At 42.8% G+C, this 22,878-nt stretch overlaps 1 protein-coding gene across 3 annotated transcripts; it reads right to left on the bottom strand.

The window, feature by feature from the left end:
• Positions 1-100: 100 nt before the first annotated feature.
• Positions 101-22,333, bottom strand: ube2ia (ubiquitin-conjugating enzyme E2Ia). Of its 3 annotated transcripts, none has more exons than XM_024390264.2 (7): positions 22,182-22,333; positions 20,076-20,147; positions 19,501-19,584; positions 19,085-19,157; positions 16,432-16,541; positions 2,608-2,687; positions 101-2,388 (listed from the first exon to the last, which is right to left on the bottom strand). In XM_024390264.2, exons 2-7 carry the CDS (start codon positions 20,139-20,141, stop codon positions 2,328-2,330), a joined length of 474 nt encoding a protein of 157 aa, XP_024246032.1. In that variant the 5' UTR covers positions 20,142-20,147; positions 22,182-22,333; the 3' UTR covers positions 101-2,327. The 3 variants fall into 3 exon arrangements, with proteins under 3 accessions (XP_024246032.1, XP_024246034.1, XP_024246033.1); XM_024390266.2 differs by having other exon boundaries at positions 16,432-16,490; XM_024390265.2 differs by having other exon boundaries at positions 20,076-20,171; positions 22,182-22,322.
• Positions 22,334-22,878: the final 545 nt, after the last annotated feature.

The following is a 22,878-nucleotide window of genomic DNA, read 5'->3' as shown; positions in this document are numbered from 1 at the left end:
GGATGGAACTGTTTGAAGTGGCAGTGGCACAGTATCTTTAAATAACAAGCCCCCTAGTTTAGGGAGTAAGGAGGGGAAAATAACTTTGGGCAAAAAATGATTAGCTTTAATCCATGTTTAATGTGCCCCATAAAGCCAACCTGCAGATAGTCATCAACACTCTTCCATTTCACCCAGTTTTTTGTTCTCACCCTGAAATTTTCAGTTGTGCTATTTGAGCTGATCCACATCATGTTTTTTTTAATGTGGGGTTGTCAAAACAGCACCACAAGTAGCGAACACTGACTTAACACTGACTAAATCAATAGCCATCCACAACACACCACCTTGTCACTGAGGTGTAATCAATGTTTGTATCATGCTTATTAAGTATGACACCAAGGAGATTTTCTGAAAGTGAATGCCTTAGTGGATGAACTGAGCTGATTAGAAATCTGACTTACAGAATTATGCCACTTCAACCCAAGGAACACCTTATGGCATCAGATTGGTTCATCAACACAGCGACACTCATTTTGGTTATTATTCACGTACACAGTAAGAGTAGCAATTTGAGGACGATCAGAGGAAACTAAGGAATAAAGGCCCCCAAAAAACTCACGCCAGTCTGTCAATGACAATCAGACAGGAATGAGTCACTTCAAATCACACAGCCTGATAAACATGTTGGTCATGTAATATCAACACTGATGTGTTCCTGAGCAAATCTGGCACAAAACAGGATGTATAGCTGGTGTGCATGACGGTGACTGCACTAATGATATAATTTGCATCACAAAACCTGAAATTTGCATGATGTGTTAATTGCTAGCTGTAACCAGAATGTGAAACGCAATCATAAGGGCCCATGGGGTTAGCGTAGAGCGAAGAGGATTCCCTCTTTGAAAAGGTGTGACATGCACACACACAGAAGTCAATTACTATTCCCTAGTTATATTGATTAAAAGGGATAAGAGATATATTTAGGCTATTTTGCCTTTTTCTACCTGCCCAGTCATATGAACTCATGGATAACATGTCTTAGTTGTCAAAATGTCAACGATCCCTGCTCTAAAGGGATAGTGCAACTAGATTCAGCGCGGGACGAGTTTTCCTTGAGCGGATGGTCAGGGGGCCAGAACATAAATATTTGCAGACTGCAAATTGACCGCAAGAATCACAAACAGATATTTAACAAGACAATTTCAAAACCTGCTCACAAATCACATCTCTATTATGTGTGGGAATACTTAGGAACAGATCTCAAGTTAAAATTATTTGGAGCTGATTTGTTGGCGTTTTAGTCTTATGTGCAAACAAAATATTAATCTCAGAAACCCAAATAAATGACGGAACGCCAAGAGCTATAAACCCGTTACATCCTCCCTTGAAAGGGTCCCTTATGTAGGGTTACCAGATTGTCTCAGAGGTACAGTCTCGTTTGAACAGTCCTGAAGGTCACTCAAAACCTTTTAACAGCTTTAAAAAGGTAGACTTTGGGCACAAACAGTCCAACTCCTACGCTTTCTCCATTTTCAAACAGAAATAGGGTGCGCTTTTAGTTGTTCATTCTAGTCATGCATGCAGCTACCAGATATAGCTAGTTCGTTAGTTAACTAGCCAGTAACTCCTCCAGTATGTGTTGTCATGTCACAGGATTTGCTTTTTGGACAAAAGCGATCGATAAGGAATGGCACTTCTGTAGCCAAATATCTTATTCAATTTGTTAAGCATTAAAATGACCTTGAATATTGATTTGATCATGTACACAGTCTAAAGCTGTTATTGTTACCCAAAGTCAACCTTCAACTGGCAACATAATGCATTGGGAAAGATGGAACTGAGTCCATCTACATGTATTATTAACACTAGCTTTGTACAAACATATTTAAATCTAAATAGTTGGACTAAAACAACTAGTGTCTCCGCATCAGACTCTTAACTACCTTTGAATAGATTCATTGAGGCCTGTTTTTCTATATCTTTATCAGAACATACAATTATTTTGCCTACCATTGAACACATGAATAAAAAAAACAGAAGTGACTCCCATTTCGTACAGTCTTTTCTGACAAGAGTAAGCTCTTGAAAAAAGAAATACCACAGTTGGAGTACGGAATATCCTTTGTGGTGGCGGCATAGTGCACCTTCAAATCCAGGACTTCCGAATCAAAAAAGCAAAAGGGTGCATCAGTATGTGGGTGATGGACAGAAATGGCACACGTTCAGTTTTAAAACAGTCCAGCAGGAAATAGGTGAGCAATGGCATAGTTGGAGGCAGACAAAAAGGGGGCAGAGACAAAATCCTCAGCAAACCAATTTCTTCCATCTTGTGTAGTCTTGAAGCTTTATGGAGAAAACTTTTTGGCTTGTGCTCGAACCCTTTTTTCATATTCCACTCTGTTTTGGCTGAAATGAAAGATGGAGGCATGTTATGAGGAATGAGATATTTCCTGGAAATATCAAGTATCAACTAACAACCTTGCAACAATGTTTGCAAACAGCTAGACAAACCATTGACCAGGAGGGGCACAAGCTAATGAGAAGATTGCCAGCAGCTGTGTAGATCCTATTCCAACTGACATTTGACAAACCTTTCACTTAATTAAAATATCTACTCAGACCCACCAGTAAATTGTATACGCCTCAGCTTGTGCAGGATCCTGGATATTTGGTTCATTTAGGAGCTCTTGGATTCCTAACAATATCTGTGGATGAAAACAAAGTATAATGGCAATTTGTGTTCGCAACTTTCCATGGCTTCAAATCAATTTGACCTAATAAGTAACCACCATGAAGCCATGCTGCCCTCTGCAGCAAAGCCATTTACAGTGCAGCCAAGAGTCACCTGTATAAACAAGTAGTTCTCATCCACACCGATGCAAAGATCACTCCATATGCATTTGGACAATAAAATATAAAACATTTTTTAGTCTATAGCCCAGCATTTTGGATTTGAGGTCAGTTAAATAAAATGTTTTAACTAGGCGAGTCTGTTAAGAACAAAATCTTATTTACAATGACTGCCTACACTGGCCAAACCCAGACAACGCTGGGACAATTGTGCGCTGCCCTATGGACTCCCAATCACGGCCGGTTGTGTTACAGCCTGGAATCGAACCAGGGTGTCTGTAATGACGCCTCTAGTACGCCACTCAGGGGCCCAATGAGGTGACAGTACAGAAGGTCACCTTTTATTCAAGGATATTTTCCTACATATCTGTTTCTGTCTCAAAATGTATTTGTGAATTACGGTAAGTGAGGTTAGGAGGCACAAAGATCATCCCTATGAAAAATGATAATCTCCTGTTCTTGGAGATGGTAGCATGTTTTGTTGTAGCCTCTAACTGGAATCATTATTCATGACTTCTTAAATCATGGCAGTCGGGATTCATTTACAAGTGTTCAAAAACTTCTACTTGCCAAGATAAAATTACTCCAGTCATCAAATCACCATTCAGTTCCCATTTGTCAAAACAAAATGCAAATGCATCAAACAAGTTAGAGTCCCAAGCTTGATGTAGTCATTGTGTGCAAGGAATATAGGCCCAAACACTAAACCTTTGACACTATTTACCAAGGGGGGGTCATCTATATTTTTCATTGCTGTCTATTTACCGCCACGCAACAAGCTGTATAGGGTCATAAGCTAACAAGAACAAATCATCCAGAAGCAGCGCTCCTAGTGGCTGGGGATTTAATGCAGGGAAACTGAATTCCATGACAATTTTTACTAGCATGTCACCTGAGCAACTAGAAGCAAAAGCTCAATCACCTTTACTCTCCACACAGAGAAGCATACAAAGCTCTCCAACGACCTCCATTTGGCAAATCAGACCGCAACTTCATCCTCCTGATTCCTGCTTACTAGCAAATACGCAGGAAGTACCAGTGACATGCCCAATAAAGCGGATGCTAGGCTACAAGACTGTTTCGCTAGCACAGACCGATAAAGTGCTGGGATTCATCTGATGGCACCGAGTAGTATACCACACCGGTCACGGGCGTCATTAATAAGTGCATCGATGACATCGTTCCCACAGTGACCGGATGTACATTAGGGCTGGGCAACATAAAAATGCTCAAAATGTCTGTAGCGCAAGAATACATTTTTATGAGCTTTTGTCTTTAGGGTCTGGTTTCCTTCTCTCCTTCTGTGCAACTTCCCACTAGCAGACACCAAACCCCTCCCCACAATCACAACAAAGACAAAAAGGTTCTCATCTCTGACAAGCAGTTTGAACTCACTTTTTGCATTTTGTCCCAAAAAAATACATTAGAAGTCAAACCGTCACAAAGCGCATTGAAACCATTTTACTGTAATGGAGAACTTATCCTTTGTAACAATACCCTTATGTCTCGACTCCCAAAATGTAGAAAAGAGCAGGAGTATCAATGAAAATGATTGTGGAAAATGAAATAATCTGTCGCGTGCAGCATCACATACCGCTAGCAGCATTTTAGCCAGACTTGTGCTAGCTGTCTAGTCTTTTATAAATGTGCAATGAGCATTAAAAAAAAGACATCTTCATAAGGAATTGGCACCTGTTCTCATTCTCAGAAATAAGCATCTTATCCAGGTATGCCACTTGATTTCAACATCTAAACAGACTGTTCAAACAGTTGGAGACAGACAAGTGCATTCATAAAAGTTAACTGTTCTACCTTGTTAGCAACCAAATAGTTACAAGTTGGCTAGACTTTAAATATAAAGACTAGCTGGCTACTCACTAGCAGGTCGGCTAGAGACCCGTGTTAATTTCCTATATTGCCCGCTACCAGAAGTTTGTCATGATTAGTGGATGTGCAATGTTCTGGTTAAATTTGTAACATGAAGGGCATTTTCATAGAGTTGAAACCCAGATAAGATTAAATGGGTAGGCAGCATAAATGTAACCTATGGATTTGAATTAGAATATGCGTAAACATTCCCTCAATTCTCTATTGAGTTATTACATAAAAACTGATCGAAATTCTAAAGAATGCATTAGTAACCCACAATCAATTGCACTCATGACTACCGGTTTCAATTACATTTTCTGCCAACTTACAAGCAAACACTATGAATGTATTCCTACAAATGAGCTTGCAAGCCAACTAGCCTGCTATTGTTATCACTACTAGCCTGCTAACACTACGTTTGCTACTGGCTGACACGCGCAGTGCTATCAACCAGAGGCTGGTGGGAGGAGCTATAGGAGGACAGGCTCATTGTAATGGCTGGACTGGAATTAACTTTACATTTTCCATTCCAGCCATTACAATGAGCCTGTCCTCCTATAGCTATTGGGTAGTAGATACCTAGCCATTTCCATCTGGCTAATGTTAGCAGCTGTTCTCCATATGCTGTTCAGAAAGTGCATCGTGGGTAGTTCCGAAGACATCCAGAAATGAAATGTAAAAACGCTAAAACTGTTTGCAGTTAAAGGTAACCAGATCTAGACTACAACTAAGTTACTCTTTGACCACACTTACTTGGATGAGAAAAGTCATGCTTCCTAACCTTTAACTCCCTAGATTCGATGTCCATACACTCACGGAAAAGTAATTAGCATTATAATTTATAAAAATTATAACACCATACAATCTGTAGTTGAAGCTAGAGATGGTTTATTTTGCATTGATGTCTCAATCCAAGATGGCATTGATGTCTCAATCCATCTTGATCCAAGATGGCGTAGCAGTCAGACGTCTTTGTCCAGTCGTGTCCCTTGTATATATTGTTTTACATCTTTTTCGTCGCTTATCCTTTCAAATATTTTGGTAAACCGCAACATCTAAATACTCTCCTGCAACCCGCCTCACTCAATGTGGCGTGGATCTGCTTTTTTCCCCTAAAGTATTTATATTTACTTCGGATCCAGAATCCCTCAACTGAAGCTAGCCAGCTAACTACCAGATATTAGTCAGCAAACCATTGCCAGCGGTCATCAGCTAACCTTCAGCTTGGAAAGCTCTCATCAGTTCGAACAACGTGACTCTAACCAGAGCATAACGGACCTGCTATTTTTATCCCCGGATTCCTACCGCAAACATAACATTTTCACCTGGATCTTCACAACTAGCTAACCGCAATCCTGGATGACTACTCCTGGCTAGCGTTTCCATCCCAGAGCAAGCACCAATTAGCTTGAAGCTAGCCCAGCCAGGGCTCCTGTGCTACCACCGAAGTATACTCCTGGGCTACAATATCTGGACCCCTTCTACAGCCAGTATGGGGCATGGAACCCTGCAGATCCCCTACGATTGGAATACCGACATAATCTGCCCGAGGACTCCAACAGGCCCCTCAGGCGCAACGCCCGATGAAGGCCCATTATGCTAACCAGCTAGGCCCACTAGCTACCTAGAGCTACTTGGAACCCTACTAATTCCACGACTGGTCTATCGACGTCACCGCACGAAGAGGCAAAAACAGACTCACCCCCATCGCGACGTCCCCCAAAGGCTAACTTTCTAGCCCCTGCTATCTGCTTGCTTGCTAACCCAGTCTACAAACTGCTAGCTGCCGGCTCCGGCCTGCTAACTGCTAGCTTACCTGCCCGGTCTGTAACTGCTAGCCCATGCTAACCCAGCCTGCTAACTGCTAGCTTGCCCCGGTCTATTAGCTGCTAGTTTGTTTATCCCCGGCCTACTAACTGTTAGCTTGTTAGCCTGCTAACTGTCTGAATCGCCATGTCCCCAGCCAGCCCAACCACTCACTGGACCCATATGTTCAATTGGCTACGCATGCCTCTCTCTAATATCAATATGCCTTGTCCATTACGGTCCTGGTTAGTGATTACTGTCTTATTTCACTGTAGAGCCTCTAGCCCTGCTCAATATGCCTTAAACAACCATGTTGTTCCACCTCCTACATATGCGATGACGTCACCTGGTTTAAACATCTCTAGAGACTCTTCATTACTCAATGCCTAGGTTTACCTCCAATGTACTCACATCCTACCTTACCTTTGTCTGTACACTATGCCTTGAATCTATGCTATCGTGCCCAGAAACCTGCTCCTTTTACTCTGTTCTGAACATGCTAGACAGCCAGTTCGTATAGTCTTTAGCCGTACCCTTATCCTACTTCTCCTCTGGTGATGTGGAGGTTAATCCAGGTCCTGCAGTGCCTAGCTCCACTCCCACCCCCCAGGTGCTCTCATTTGTTGACTTCTGTAAATGTAAAAGCCTTGGTTTCATGCATGTTAACATTAGAAGCCTACTCCCTAAGTTTGTTTTGCTCACTGCTTTAGCACACTCTGCCAACCCAGATGTCTTAGCCGTGTCTGAATCCTGGCTTAGGAAAACCACCAAAAACCCTGAAATCTCCAATCTCCATCTTCCTTCAAGATAGAACTGCCAAAGGGGGCGGTGTTGCAATCTACTGCAAAGATAGGACAGAACTCTGCAGGCTACTATCCAGGTCTGTACCCAAACAATTTGAGCTTCTACTTCTAAAAATGCACCTTTCCAGAAACAAGTCTCTCACTGTTGCCGCTTGCTAGACCATCCTCTGGCCCCAGCTGTGCCCTCGATACCATATGTGAATTAATTGCCCCCCCATCTATCTTCTGAGCTTGTGCTACTAGGTGACCTAAACTAGGACATGCTTAACACCCCGGCCATCCTACAAACTAAGCTTGATGCCCTCAATCTCACAAATGATCAATGAACCTACCAGGTACAACCCCCAATCCGTAAACATGGGCACCCTCATAGATGTCATCCTAACTAATTCACCCTCCAAATACACCTCTGCTGTTTTCAATCGAGATCTCAGCAATTACTGCCTCATTGCCTGCATCCATAATGGGTCTGCGACCAAACGACCACCCCTCATCACTGCCAAACGCTCCCCGAAACACTTCTGCGAGCAGGCCTTTCTAGTCGACCTGGCCGGGGTATCCTGGAATGACACCGACCTCATACCTATTCTTTAAAAAAGTGCCTTCCTCACCATCTTAAATAAGCATGCCCCTCTCAAAAAAATGTAGAACTAGGAATAGATATAGTCCTTGGTTCACTCCAGACCGGTCTGCCCTTGACCAGCACAAACACATCCTGTGGCGTTCTGCATTAGCATCAAATAGCCCCCATGACATGCAACTTTTCAGGGAAGTTAAGAACAAATCTACACAGGCAGTTAGAAAAGCTAAGGCAAGCTTTTTTAAACAGAAATTTGCATCCTGTAGTACAAACTCAAAAAAGTTCTGGGACACTAAAGTCCATGGAGAATAAGAGCATCTCCCAGCTCTCCACTGCTCTGAGGCTAGGAAACACTGTCACCACCGATAAATTCACTACAATTGAGAATTTCAATAAGCATCTCTCTACGGCTGGCCATGCTTTCCACATGGCTACCCCTACCCCGGTCAACTGCCCGGCACCCTCCACAGCAACCCGCCAAAGCCCCCACCATTTCTCCTTTACCCAAATCCAGATAGCCGATATTCTGAAAGAGCTGAAAAATCTGGACCCCTACAAATCAGCCGGGCTAGACAATCTGGACCCTCTCTTTCTAAAATTATCTGCCGAAATTGTTGCAACCCCTATTACTAGCCTGTTCAACCTCTTTCATATCGTCTGAGATTCCCAAAGATTGGAAAGCTTCCGCGGTCATCCCCCTCTTCAAAGGGGGAGACACTAGACCCAAACTGCTACAGACCTATTCTATCCTACCCTGTCTTTCTAAGGTCTTCGAAAGCCAAATTAACAGATTACTGACCACTTCGAATTCCACCATACCTTCTCCGCTATGCAATCTGGTTTCAGAGCTGGTCATGGGTGCACCTCAGCCACGCTCAAGGTTCTAAACGACATCATAACCGCCATCGGTAAGAGACATTACTGTGCAGCCGTATTCAACAACCTGGCCAAGGCTTTCGACTCTGTCAATCAAAACATTCTTATTGGCAGACTCGACAGGCTTGGTTTCTCAAATGATTGCCTCGCCTGGTTTACCAACTACTTCTCTGATAGAGTTCAGTGTGTCAAATCAGAGGGCCTGTTGTCTGGACCTCTGGCAGTCTATGGGGTGTGCCACAGGGTTCAATTCTCGGGCCGACTCTTTTCTGTATACATCAATGATGTTGCTCTTGCTGCTGGTGATTCTCTGATCCACCTCTACGCAGACGACACCATTCTGTATACTTCTGGCCCCTCCTTGGACACTTAGCTAACCTCCAGACGAGCTTCAATGACACACAACTCTCCTTCCGTGGCCTCCAACTGCTCTTAAAAGCAAGTGCATGCTATTCAATCGATCACTACCCGCACCTGCTTGCCCGTCCAGCATCACTACTCTGGACGGCTCTGACTTAGAATACGTGGACAACTACAAATACCTGGGTGTCTGGTTACTGTAAACTCTCATTCCAGACTCACATTAAGCATCTCTTATATCGCAACAAAGCATCCTTCACTCATGCTGCCAAACATACCCTCGTAAAACTGACCCTCGACTTCGGTGATGTCATCTATAAAATAGCCTCCAACACTCTACTCAAAACTGGATGCAGTCTATCACAGTGCCATCCGTTTTGTCACCAAAGTCCCATACACTACCCACCATTGCGACCTGTACGCTCTCGTTGATTGGCCCTCGCTTCAAACTCGTCGCCAAACCCACTGGCTACAGGTTATCTACAAGTCCCTGCTAGGTAAAGCCCTGCCTTATCTCAGCTCACCATAGCAGCACCCACTCGTAGCACGCGCTCCAGCAGGTATATCTCACTGGTCACCCCCAAAGCCAATTCCTCCTTTGGTTGTCTTTCCTTCCAGTTCTCTGCTGCCCATGACTGGAACGAATTGCAAAAATCTCTGAAGCTGGAGACTCACATCTCCCTCACTAGCTTTTAAGCACCAGCTGTCAGAGCAGCTTACAGATCACTGCACTTGTACATGGGCTGTTTACAGATGGGCTACCTACCTACCTACCTCATCCCCATACTGGCATCTATCTATTTTGCTCCTTTGCACCCCAGTATCTCTACCTGCACAGTCATCTTCTGCCGATCTACCATTCCAGTGTTTAATTGCTATATTGTAATTACTTCGCCACCATGGCCTATTTCCTTAACTTACCTCATTTGCACTCACTGTATATAGACTGTTTTATTTTGTTCTACTGTATTATTGACTGTATATTTATTCCATGTGTAACTCTGTTTTTGTATGTGTCGAATTGCTTTATCTTGGCCAGGTCGCAGTTGCAAATGAGAACTTGTTCTCAACTAGCCTACCTGGTTAAATAAAAATAAAATAAAAACCCACCGCATCCGCCGATGTCACACTTCTACATTTGCGGTGACAGAGCTAGAGCGGTGTTTGTCAGAATGAGATATGAAAAATCTGTCTTCACAAAATTGTCTGTTGCATCCAAACGGTTTGGCCTAAAAACTATGACTCCCTCTCACAGACACGGTGGACGGTCTCAGTTTTGTTCTGAAGAGTCTTAGGACTCCTCGGGAGATTGGCTGTACCGACTGCAAACTTCTGTCTGTAGCAGATTAACAGTTTGAACTACACTAATATGACCCTTCCGTGGAAAGGTGAGAAGCTTACAAACACCTCCAACATCAAACAGTCAAAGCTTCAATACAGGACCAAGACCGAATCCTATTACACTGGCTCTGACGCTCGTCGGTTGAGGCAGGGCCTGAAAACTTTCACAGATTAAAGGAAAACCGGGCCGCAAGCTGCCCAGCAACGCAAGCCTACCAGATGAGAATTGCATTCCATGCTTGCTTTGAGGCAAGCAACACTGAAACATGGATGAGAGCACCAGCTGATCATGCTCTCCGTAGCCATTGTGAGGAAGACCTTTAAAACATGTTAACATTTACAAGGCTAGACGGATTACCAGGACGCATATTCAGAGCATGCACTGACAAGATGGCAAGTGTTTAACTTGTCATTTTCAACCTCCCTTACCCAGTCTGTAATATCTACCTACATGTTCCAAGCAGACCACCATATCCCTGTGACCAAGTAAAAAAAAAAGGTAACCAGTCTAAATGACAATCACCCCGTAGCACTCATCTGTAGCCATGAAACAGTTTGAAGGGCTGGTTATGGCTCACACCACCATCACCCCAGACAGCCTGAACCCAAACCAACTCCCATTCCAGCCCCCAAAAAAAATCAGATGAGACAAGCCATTGTGCTCCACACAGCCTTCTCCCATCTGGACAAGAGGAACAAACTCTTGTAAAAAAGAAACATCCCTTTCAGGACTGTCTTTCAAAATATTTGAAAAAAATCCAAATAACTTCAGATCTTCATTGTAAAAGGGTTTAAACACCGTTTCCCATGCTTGTTCAATGAACCATAAACAATTAATGAACATGCACCTGTGGAACAGTCGTTAAGACACTACCAGCATACAGGCGGTAGACATTTAAGGTCACAGTTATGAAAACTTAGAAAGCCGTCTTTAGTGTCCTAAGTTCTACGGACTAATAAAAAAGAAAAGATGCCCAGGGTCCCTGCTCATCTGCGTAAATGTGCCTTAGGCATGCTGCAAGGAGGCATGAGGACTGCAGATGTGGCCAGGGAAATAAATTGCAATGCCCGCACTGAGAGACACCTAAGCCAGCGTGAAAGGACGGAGAGCCCATCGTCCTTGCAGTGGCAGACCACGTGTAACACCTGCACAGGATCGGTACATCCGAACGTAACATCTGCGGGACAGGTACAGGATGGCAACTGCCCGAGTTACACCAGGAACGCACAATTCCTCCATCAGTGCTCAGACTGTCCACAATGGGCTGAGAGAGGCTGGACTGGGGGCTTGTAGGCCTGTGGTAAGGCAGGTCCTCACCAGACACCACAGGCAACAACGTCACCAATGTGCAACCCACCCACCACCTGGACCAGACAGGACTGGCAGAAAGTGCTCTTCACTGACGAGTCGCAGTTGTGTCTCACCAGGGGTGACGGTCGGATTCACGGTTATGAGCGTTACACCGAGGCCTGTACTCTGGAGCGGGATCGATTGAGGTGGAGGGTCCGTTATGGTCTGGGGCGGTATGTCACAGCATTATCGGACTGAACTGGTTGTCATTGCAGGCAATCTCAAAGCTGTGCATTACCGGGAAGACATCCTCCTCCCTCATGTGGTACCCTTCCTGCAGGCTCATCCTGACATGACCCTCCAGCATGACAATGCCACCAGCCATACTGCTCGTACTGTGCGTGAATTCCTGCCCGACAGGAGTGTGTGTTCTGTCATGGCCAGCGAAGAGCCCGGATCTCAATCCCATTGAGTATGTCTGGGACCTGTTGGTATAGAGGGTGAGGGCTAAGGCCAGTCCAATAAATGTCGGTGAACTTGCATTGGTGTATTGAGTGGGGTAAAATCTCACAGCAAGAAATGGCAAATCTGGTGCAGTCCATGAGGAGATGCACTGCAGTAGTTAATGCAGCTGGTGGCCACACCAGATACTGACTTTTGATTTTGACCCCCCTTTGTTCAAGGACACATTCAATTTGTTAGTCACATGTCTGTGGAACTTGTTCAGTTTATGTTTCAATAATTGTATGAACATAAGATTCAACTAACATTTTACAATTTGCTTTAAATAAACGCAGTTGACAGCAAGGACGTCTCTTTTTTTGCTAAGTTTGTGAAAACGGTACATTGACTACAGCTCAGCATTCAACACCATAGTGCCCAACAAGTGACTCACTAAACTAAGGTCCCTGGGACTGAATACCTCCCTCTGCAACTGGATCCTGGACTTCCTCACAGGTCACCCTGAAGTGGGGAGGGTAGGAAACAGTCATGCTGAGCGTCAAAACAGGTGCCCCTCAACTCACAACTACAACCAATCATTAGGTTTGCTGACGACAATGGTGATAGGCTGTCATCGTTGTCTGTGATCAGGCCTATAGGAGTTCAGAGACCTGGCAGTGTGGTGCCAGGACAACAACCTCCCCCTTAACGTCGGCAAGACAAATGAGCTGAACGTGGAATACAGTAAACGAGGGCCTAGCACGCCCCCATTCACGTCGACAGGTCTGTAGTTGAGCGGATCAAGAGCCTCAAGTTCCTGGTCATCTTACAGCCTTAATCTAAAATGTATTAGTAGTCCCCCAAAAAAAAAAAAAAAAATTACACAAACATGTTTAATGACAAAGCAAAAACAAGTTTGGAAATTTTTGCTAATTTATTCTAATCTATGAAACTTTGTTGAAGCACTTTTGGCAGTGATTACAGCCTCGAGTATTCTTGGGTATGACAATGCAAGCTTGGCACCTGTATTTGGAGAGTTTCTACCATTCTTCTCTGCAGATCCTCTCATGCTCCGTCATGGATGGGGAGCGTCGCTGCACAGCCATTTTCAGGTCTCTCAAGAGAAATTAGATCGGGTTCAAGTCCAGGCTCTGGCTGGGCCACTCAAGGACGTACAAAGACTTGTCCCGAAGCCACCCCTGCCTTGTCTTGGCTGTGTGCTTAGGATCATTGTCCTGTTGGAAGGTGAACATCTGCTCCAGTCCGAGGTCCTGAGTACTCAGGCAGGTTTTCATCAAGGATCGCCCGAATAAGATTTTTCAACGCCGATACAGATACTTGGAGAACCAAAACAGCCGATACCGATTATTCGGCCGATATTTATTTGTATTAATTACAACAGTACTGAATGAACACTTATTTTAAATTATAATTACATCAATAAAATGAAACATGTTCATTTGTTTTAAAATAATGCAAAAACAAAGTTTTGGAGAAGTGCAATATCTGCCATGTAAGAAAGCTAACGTTTAAGTTCCTTGCTCAAGGCCTCCCAGGTGGCGCAGTGGTTAAGGGCGCTGTACTGCAGCGCCAGCTGTGCCATCAGAGACTCTGGGTTCGCGCCCAGGCTCTGTCGTAACCAGCCGCGACCAGGAGGTCCATGGGGCGACGCACAATTGGCCTAGTGTTGTCTGGGTTAGGGAGGGCTTGGTCGGTAGGGATGTTGTCTCATCGCGCACTAGCGACTCCTGTGGTGGGCCGGGAGCAGTGCGCGCTAACCAAGGTTGCCAGGTGCACACAGTGGTGCGGCTGGCTTCCGGGTTGGATGCGTGCTGTGTTAAGCAGTGCGGGTAGGTTGGGTTGTGTATCAGAGGACGCATGACTTTCAACCATTGTCTCTCCCGAGCCCGTACGGGAGTTGTAGCGATGAGACAAGATAGTAGCTACTACAACAATTGGACCACGAAATTGGGGAGAAAAAGGGGTAAAAAAAATCAAATTAAAATAGAGTTCCTTGCTCAGAACATATGAAAGCTGGTGGTTCCTTTTAACATGAGTCTTCAATATTCTCAGGTAAGAAGTTTTAAGTTGTAGTTATTATAGGAATTATAGGAGTATTTCCCTCTATACCATTTGTATTTCATTAACCTTTGACTATTGGATGTTCTTATAGACACTTTAGTATTGCCAGTGTAACAGTAGCTTCCGTTCCTCTACTCACTCCTCCCTGGGCTCGAACCAGGAACACAATGACAGCCACCCTCGAAGCAGCGTTACCCATGCAGAGCAAGGGGAACAACCACTCCAAGGCTCAGAGCGAGTGACGTTTGAAACGCTATTAGCGCGCGCTAACTAGCTAGCCATTTCACTTCAGTTACACCAGCCTCATCTCGGGAGTTGATAGGCTTGATGTTATAAACAGCGCATAAACAGCACAACGAAGAGCTGCTGGCAAAACACAAAGTGCTGTTTGAATGAATGTTTACACTCCTGCCTACCACCGCTCAGTTAGATACTTGTATAGTCAGATTATACGCAACGCAGGACACGCTAGATAATATCTAGTAATATCAAACATTTGTAGTTAACTAGTGATTATGATTGATTGTTTTTATAAGATAAGTTTAATGCTAGCTAGCAACTTACCTTGGCTTACTGCATTCACATAACAGGCATTCTCCTTGGAGTGCAACGAGAGAGAGGCAGGTCGTTATACTGGTGGACTAGTTAACTGTGAGGTTGCAAGATTGGATCCCCCGAGCTGTCGTTCTGCCCCTGAACGAGGCAGTTAACCCACCTTTCCTAGGCCGTCATTGAAAATAAGAATGAGTTCTTAACTGACTTGCCTAGTTAAATAAAAAGGTGTAAATAATAATAATAAAAATATAAAAAAATCTGCCAAATCGGTGCCCAAAAATACCGATTTAGGATTGTTATGAAAACTTGAAATCGGCCCTAATTAAATCGGTCAACCTCTAATCTCTGTACTTCGCTCCATTCATCTTTGCCAGGATCCTGACTAGTCTCCCAGATCCTGTCGTTGAATAACATCCCAACAGCAAGATGCTGCCACCACAATGCTTCTCTGTAGGGATGGTGGCAGGTTTGATCAGACCAGAGAATCTTGTTTCTCATGGTCTGAGGGTCCAAGCAGGCTGTCATGTGAGGAGTTGCTTCCATCTGGCCCCTATACCATGAAGGCCTGATTGATGGAGATGGCTGTCCGTCCTTCTGGAAGTTTCTCCCACAGAGGGACTCGAGCTTTGTCAGAGTGACCATCAGGTTTTTGGGCACTTCCCTGACAAAGACCCTTCTCCCCCGATTGCGCAGTTTGGCCAACTCTAGGAAACATCATAGTGGTTCCAAACACCTCTTCCATTTAAGAGTGATGGAGGCCACTGTTCTTGGGAACATTCAATGCTGCACACATTTTTTGGTACCCTTCCCTAGATCTGTGCCTCAACAGAATCTTGTCTCGGCACTCTACAGACAATTCCTTCGACCTCATGGATTGGTTTTTGCTCTGACGTGCAGTGTCAACCATGGGATCTTATATAGACAGTTGTGTGCTTTTCCAAATCATGTCCAATCAATTGAATGTATAACAGGTAGACTCCAAGTTGTGTTAACAGCTCAAGGAAACCGGATGCACCGGAGCTCAACTTCAAGTCTCATAGCAAAGGGTCTGAACACGTAAGTAAATAAGGTATGTTTTTGTATAAATTTGCAAACATTTCTAAAAACCTGTTGTGCTTTGTCATGTGGTACTGTGTTTAGATTGATGATTAAAAAAATCTATTTTAAATAAGGCTGTAACGTAACAAAATTGACAAAGTCAAGGTGAATGCACTATCTACGGCAATTACCTTGTACCCCTGCACATCGACTCTACTGGTACCCATGTGTATAGCCACATTTGCGTTACTCTGTGCATTTATTAACACCTATTATTTCTGTATCTTTCTCTGCATTTTTGGAAAAGGGGGGACTAGATACATAAAATGCTTTAATTTCTAAATGATTAAAACAGATGAAAATACTCAAAATGTGACATTCTGTACTGCCTCATGAAACATTTGACCTCAAATCCAAAACGCTGGAGTACACAGACAAATTTGTAACATTAGCTTCACTGTCCAAATACATACTGAGGAGAGTGTATGACTATTCCTGGAGTTACAGGCAAATAAAAAGCTAAAACCATAGAAGGGGTCTTGGATGAAAGCTCTTACTTGTTTGATAGTGATGGCTGGCCTCCAGTCTTTGTCCTCCTCTAAAATCGATAGACAGACTGTACCAGAGGGATATACATTTGGATGGAACAAAGGGGGCTCAAATTTGCCTGCCAAGAGTGGAGAAAATATAATTAGCACAATCTGGAGAAAATTCCAGATGGCACTTATTTGCAGGTCATTAAACAGTGATTTTCGATAGATATCTCCCTCTAGCCACACAGAGGTTGGAATAAGACTGAACATAATGAGAATGCCCTTTTAGTGTAAGAGCGGTTTGAAAAGACTGAATTTTCAGCCTGTTTTGGTAAATGTTGTAGACCAATAAGGAGAGTTCAAACATCTGGTTCTGTTTTCCCACTACCCACCAGTCCTAACAAAATTCCTTCTTGAAAATTGCTCTTCCCTAAGAAGCTATTTTTGTTTGTTGGCCATTTTAATTGAAAACAAGGCATGAGTAAACATGTCGTCCCCCACTAATAATGCAACGCCCCCTTGGGGCAATCATTAATTCTGTAAATGACAGATCCATTTGTCAAGATGTATCACTCACCCATGGTGTAAAATGGGTCCCGTGGTGTCAGATATTGTGTCAGTTAGCTAGACTCATCCCTAAGCATGCGTGCCAAATTTCATCATTGAGTCAGACAGCAATAAAAACATGTGCCCATTATAAAGCCACCATGTTGTCAATATGAAAGCTCTTGCATATGTTGAGTATTGACAGTGTTTACAATACGAGTACCAAATTTAGTTACAATGAACATGCTTGACTGATACATGCATTTATGTGCCAGATCACATCCACTTAACATCGGTAAACATTTTATTCAACTAGAAAAGTAATTTAACTTCTTATGGCTAGGGGGCAGTATTGAGTAGCTTGGATGAATAAGGTGCCCAGAGTAAACTGCCTGCTACTCAGAAGCTAAGATATACATATAATTAGATTTGGATAGGAAACACTGAAGTTTCTAAAACTGATGATGTCTGAGTATAACAGAACTCATATGGCAGGCAAAAACCTGAGAAAAAAAATCCAACCAGGAAGTGGGATATCTGAGATTTGTAGGTTCTCAAGTCTTTGCCTATCCAATACACAGTGTAAGATTTGGTCCAATTGCACTTCCTAAGGCGTCCACTAGATGTCAACAGTCTTTAGAACCTTGTTTCAGGCTTCTACTGTGAAGGGGGATGAAATAAGAGCTGTTTGACTAAGAGGTCTGGCAGAATGCCATGAGCTAAGTCATGCGCGCAGCCGTGAGTGAGCTGCGTTCCTTTTAATTTCTAAAGAAAGGAATTGTCCATTTGGAATACTGAAGATTTATGATAAAAACATCCTAAAGGTTGATTCTATACAACGTTTAACATATTTCTGCAAACTGTAATGGAACTTTTTGACTTTGTCTGGACTAAGTGCCTGCGCCTCGTGAATTTAGATTTGTGAACTAAACGCGAACAAAAAGGAGGTATTTGGACATAAATGGACATTCGATCAAAAACAAACATTTATTGTGGAACAGGGATTCCTGGGAGTGCATTCTGATGAAGATCAAAGGTAAGTGAATATTTATAATGCTATTTCTGACTTCCGTTGACTTTGACTCCACAACATGGCGGGTATCTGTATGGCTTGTTTTGGTTCCTGAGCGCTGTACGCAGATTATTGCATGGTGTGCTTTTTCAGTAAAGTTTTTTTGAAATCTGACAGCAGTTTCATTAAGGAGAAGTATATTTAATTCCATGCATAACATTTGTATTTTCATCAACATTTATGAGTATTTCTGTAAATTGATGTGGCTCTCTGCAAAATCTCTGGATGTTTTGGAAGCAAAACATTACTGAACATAACGCGCCAATGTAAACAGATTTTTGGATACAAATATGAACTTTATCAAACAAAACATACATGTATTGTGTAACTTGTAGTCCTATGAGTGTTATCTGATGAAGATCAAAGGTTAGTGATTAAATCTCCATTTCTGCTTTTTGTGACTCCTCTCTTTGGCTGGAAAAATGGCTGTGTTTTTCTGTGACTTGGCACTGACCTAACAATCGCATGGTATGCTTTCATCCTAAAGTTGTTTTGAATTCAGACACTGGTAGGATTAACAAGGTTCTTTAAAATGGTGTATAATACTTGTATGTTTGAGGAATTTTAATTATGAGACTTGTTTGAATTTGGCGCCCTGCACTTTCACTGGCTGTTGTCAAATTAACGGGATTTCGGCCGTAAGAAGTTAAGAATTTTTATTTTATTCACAATGACGGCCAACACTGGGTCAATTGTGTGTTACCATCAATAGTGGCCATGTTTTAGGTACTAGTCTGGAAAATATTGCGTTGAGACCTTTGGCCATAGATGCCATATCAAGTTCCATGGAGATCAGTCATTCGGTGCCACAAGAGTAGCACCTTAGGTGTTTCACAAATTTCTCAATGGCGGACCTTGTGGGTCCAAGGCAAATGAGTTCCTTATGAGGGACCCTTGTAGCGAATTTCATGACTATGAAATGGGGTGAGGGGCATGACCTCTGAAAGTTCGCATTTTCTTGTTATAGGGCCACCATCTGGCTAATCAGTGTAATATTGTAAATGGATTTTTAATAAGAGAAATTGGATTGGATTCTCTTTTTAAAAAGAGAAAACATACACTTGGGAGGTGAAGAAGGATAGTCATCCTTGAAGAGCATTCGGAGTTTGAACAAGCCCCCCTCCCATGGGGTCTGTGGAGAGAAATACAGAAATTTGATCAACACTCCTTCAGTAACTGGAGTTACTCATAGTGAAGCAATGAGAATGTCACAACTGTGGTAATCAATTAACATTGGTTCACTGGTCATCCACCACCTATACAGATGTTAGTACCAGCACCTCAGTGTATTTAATATCGCCTACAACCAATTAATACCCTGCTTAGTTGTATTAAAACAAGATCTGCTGTCCAGTTGAAAAACACCATACAATGACAACTTATTATGCTGCACAGGAGTGATCACTTCCTCCAGCCTGAACATAGTGGTGCCTACAATAGATATAAAGTTCAGCGCTCACTCCAGAGAGACTTACCCCCTTCTTTCCAGGGATGGCACACTCCCAATTCATCAAATTCATTGTTCCATCTGGGTTTTTTGTTGGCACAGCAACAAACCCCTAGGGAGAGAGACGAGATGTTGTTCAACACGTTAAATGTCCAACTCCATGAACTTGCCAACTACAGCCCTGCCCAGAACAAATCCTTAGCCCCCCGACCCTCTATGGAGGCATAACTCAATGTGTTTAGTTGGCAGCGCTGCCATGTTAACGGCTCAGTCACCTGTAATGTAGGCTATTTTATTTGTTCCAACAGCCATGCAGTACGTGTTCAGATGTAGGCCTATGCCTGTATTGTCTCCCTGTCAGAGTTATGCTGGTGACAACTCCAATTCCCCATTTGGGATCAATAAAGTTTATTCAACCAGGCCAGGGCAGTACAGCTCTGCTTGGCATAGTGTAAAATGTTATGTGGAATAGAAGATCCAGAACACACATTTTCACAAACAGGTCTTCCAAAATGACACATGCCCTTAAAGAACTAGCTTGGCTTCTACGAAAAGGCAGTGTTGATATGAAAATGGCTTCCACCCAAGTCCCGTGATACTCACAAAAGGATGGTCTTTTCTCCAGGCCTTCCTTTCTTGTGCAAGACGACTTAAGGCTATACCAGACATGACTCCCTAAATCAGACACACTCAGATCAACTGGGAAAAAGGGATCAACAGTTGTGCACAGTTCTACTGAAAAACAATGCATATGTGATGCACAAGTTCAGCCTACAGATCAGTTCAGGTGGTTGTCATTTCTCTCTGGCACTTGATCAATTAATGTTACTAGTCTCTGGATAACAGCACAGCCAAATGTGGTGCTCAGAAAGCTCAATGCTGCAACCACTTCAACTAGGTCACATCCACAGGTGCCAAGGGGCACAACCAGAGACCTAGCCTAAATGTGTTAAATATGACCTCATTCTTTCATATTGTTTTCAACATCATTGTAATGCAGCTTGTTGCTCATATATGTATGTAGTAAAAAGGTACAACTACTTCCTTTCAGGTAGGCTTTAAGTTCTCCAACACTCTTAGGAAAGGTGCAATCTGGTACTTCAACTGTCCCCATAGGAGAACCCTTTGCAGAAACCCTTTTGGATCGAGGTAGAACCTGGAACTCAGAAGGGTTCCCCTATGGAAACAGCCGAAGAACCCTTTCGGAGCCCTTTTCTCTCTCAGTGTAATGTAAGTATTGACTGGATAAAACAAGACAAAGAAAACAAACTGAATAATCTGGTGGATTCATACACTGGTGAAAATATTTTACATCACATTATCTGGGAAGCATGGTTATTGTAGGTAGCTGGGGCCCCTGGTGTAGAAAAGCTATAGCAAATATTTTAATAACTGAACCAAGATGGGGCGGTGGTAGGGTAGCCTAGTGGTTGGAGCGTTGGACTAGTAACCGAAAGGTTGAAAGTTCGAATCCCTGAGCTGACAAGGTACAGATCTGTCATTCTGCCCCTGAACAGGCAGTTAACCTGTTCCTAGGCCATCATTGAAAATAAGAATCTGTTCTTAACCGACTTGCCTAGTTAAATAAAGCTAAAAAGAAAAAAGATGGACCACACTGTCAATTCTAATGGGAACAGATGAGTCAGTGGGCAGAACAAGCAAGGTGGTGGGCAGAGCCAAACACGAGCCTATTGGCCATTTCTAGCATACATCTGAATATTCGTTAGGGAACGCCTACTCTGGAATTCGCATGTGCAATAACTCAACGTTGCACTCCTAAACAAAGCGACTTTAAAAACTTTGGCACTGAATTTAATCCACTGTTCAAAACATAGAAAACTGTTTTGAGATCAAGTGTTTAATCGATGAGAGAATGTGCTGAATATAGACCAACATCTATTTCGTTGTATCTTCCCACTGCACGCCAGTGGACTTCCTCTCACTACCAAACGCTGCTTCATATTTAAAAATTCAGTGTAATCTGTCTCATTGTTCCATCTGTGGCTATAGTATTGAAGCTTCATACCAGACTAACGCAACTCATTTTTTGAAAGTGCCACTACCAACATGCTGACAAGATTGAGAGACCTAGAATTTAATGACAGGGACAACTTTGGCCTTGAGCTAAAGGAATTAAATTCTCACAACCGAGATATCTGTTGGATGTTAGGTTATCACTCAGCGGGAATGGTACAAAGCAGCATTAACAGGTAACGCTGGTTGCAAATGTAGCAAACTAACACGTTAGCTATAGCAGTGTCTTTTGTTGACACACACATGCCACATAAAGTATATATTGATTAGATAACTTGTAAAGCAGTAGATACAAATGCAGTCTGTTGTCTATAGCGAAAATGCAACTCTGCGCAATTCTGGCACGAAAAACTGCTAAACAAGTGTGCAACAGAGTGCGCAGCCGTCACATTTCGAGGCTAGGTTAGCTACATAGAAGTCCAGTTTAGGATGCCTTAAACTTTTAAATACATATCCAACCGAAAAGAACATGACGTTTAAGATCGACGTGAATGCAGGTGTTTCAGTCTTCAGTCTGGATAGCGTAGTTAGCCAGCCAACTACTTTAGCCTAGCTAACAGTAGCAAGTTAACAAGCTTTCTAGCGTTAGCTTCATAAACTCCAAACCAAAAAAACAACGAAAACTTAGACTACGGATAAAAAACAAAACATTCTCAGTAGGCGACAAAGACTTACCTTCAGTGTGATAAAAAAAAAATCACTAGCTATATTTCTAAAAGAACACTCGGGTAGCCCAATTAAAAAAAAAAAAATCTAACTCGAGACAAATCTAGCTAGGCTAGTGAAGTTTCCCTCCTGAAAAGCCCCCTGAAATTTAGCCTAGGCTAAATGGGACCTGATTACTTGCTAGTGCCTGAAAACAATTAGCTTTAATGACTAAATATGACAATTAGTTCTCTACAAGGTGTTGCTTATTAAGAGTGTATGTAATCAAATTTGCTACCATCAAAAATGTATTATGAGACAGCTATTTAACAAGAACAAACAAGACAAAAACATGAAACATTGAATATTCCGTGAGAACTATGTGGTGTCACAACTAATACGATGAATGTATTATATTTTGCAGAACATGCAAGGTACAGCGTATGTTGGTACAAATTATATGATCATTTAAGATTTTAATCATAACTTTCAGGCAAAGCATTTGACAGCTATGCATTTAAAGAGACAGTACATCCAAAGTTAGGGACTGAATGTATCCAAAAGATTCCGACCCTACCATTATGCTTGTTTACACTGAGCTGCACTGGGGTCAGAACACCGTCATAGTTTATTTAAGACACTGTAGAGTTGGCATGAGATAGGAGTCAGTAAACACACCTTAATACAGGGATGGGATATGTTACTGTATTCCAAATTTGACCTTCAT

Source organism: Oncorhynchus tshawytscha, linkage group LG09, assembly GCF_018296145.1.
Source record: "Oncorhynchus tshawytscha isolate Ot180627B linkage group LG09, Otsh_v2.0, whole genome shotgun sequence".
Taxonomy (NCBI): domain Eukaryota; kingdom Metazoa; phylum Chordata; class Actinopteri; order Salmoniformes; family Salmonidae; genus Oncorhynchus; species Oncorhynchus tshawytscha.
The sequence above is the reverse complement of the archived record's forward strand: the minus strand, read 5'-3'. Positions and strand labels throughout refer to the sequence as shown.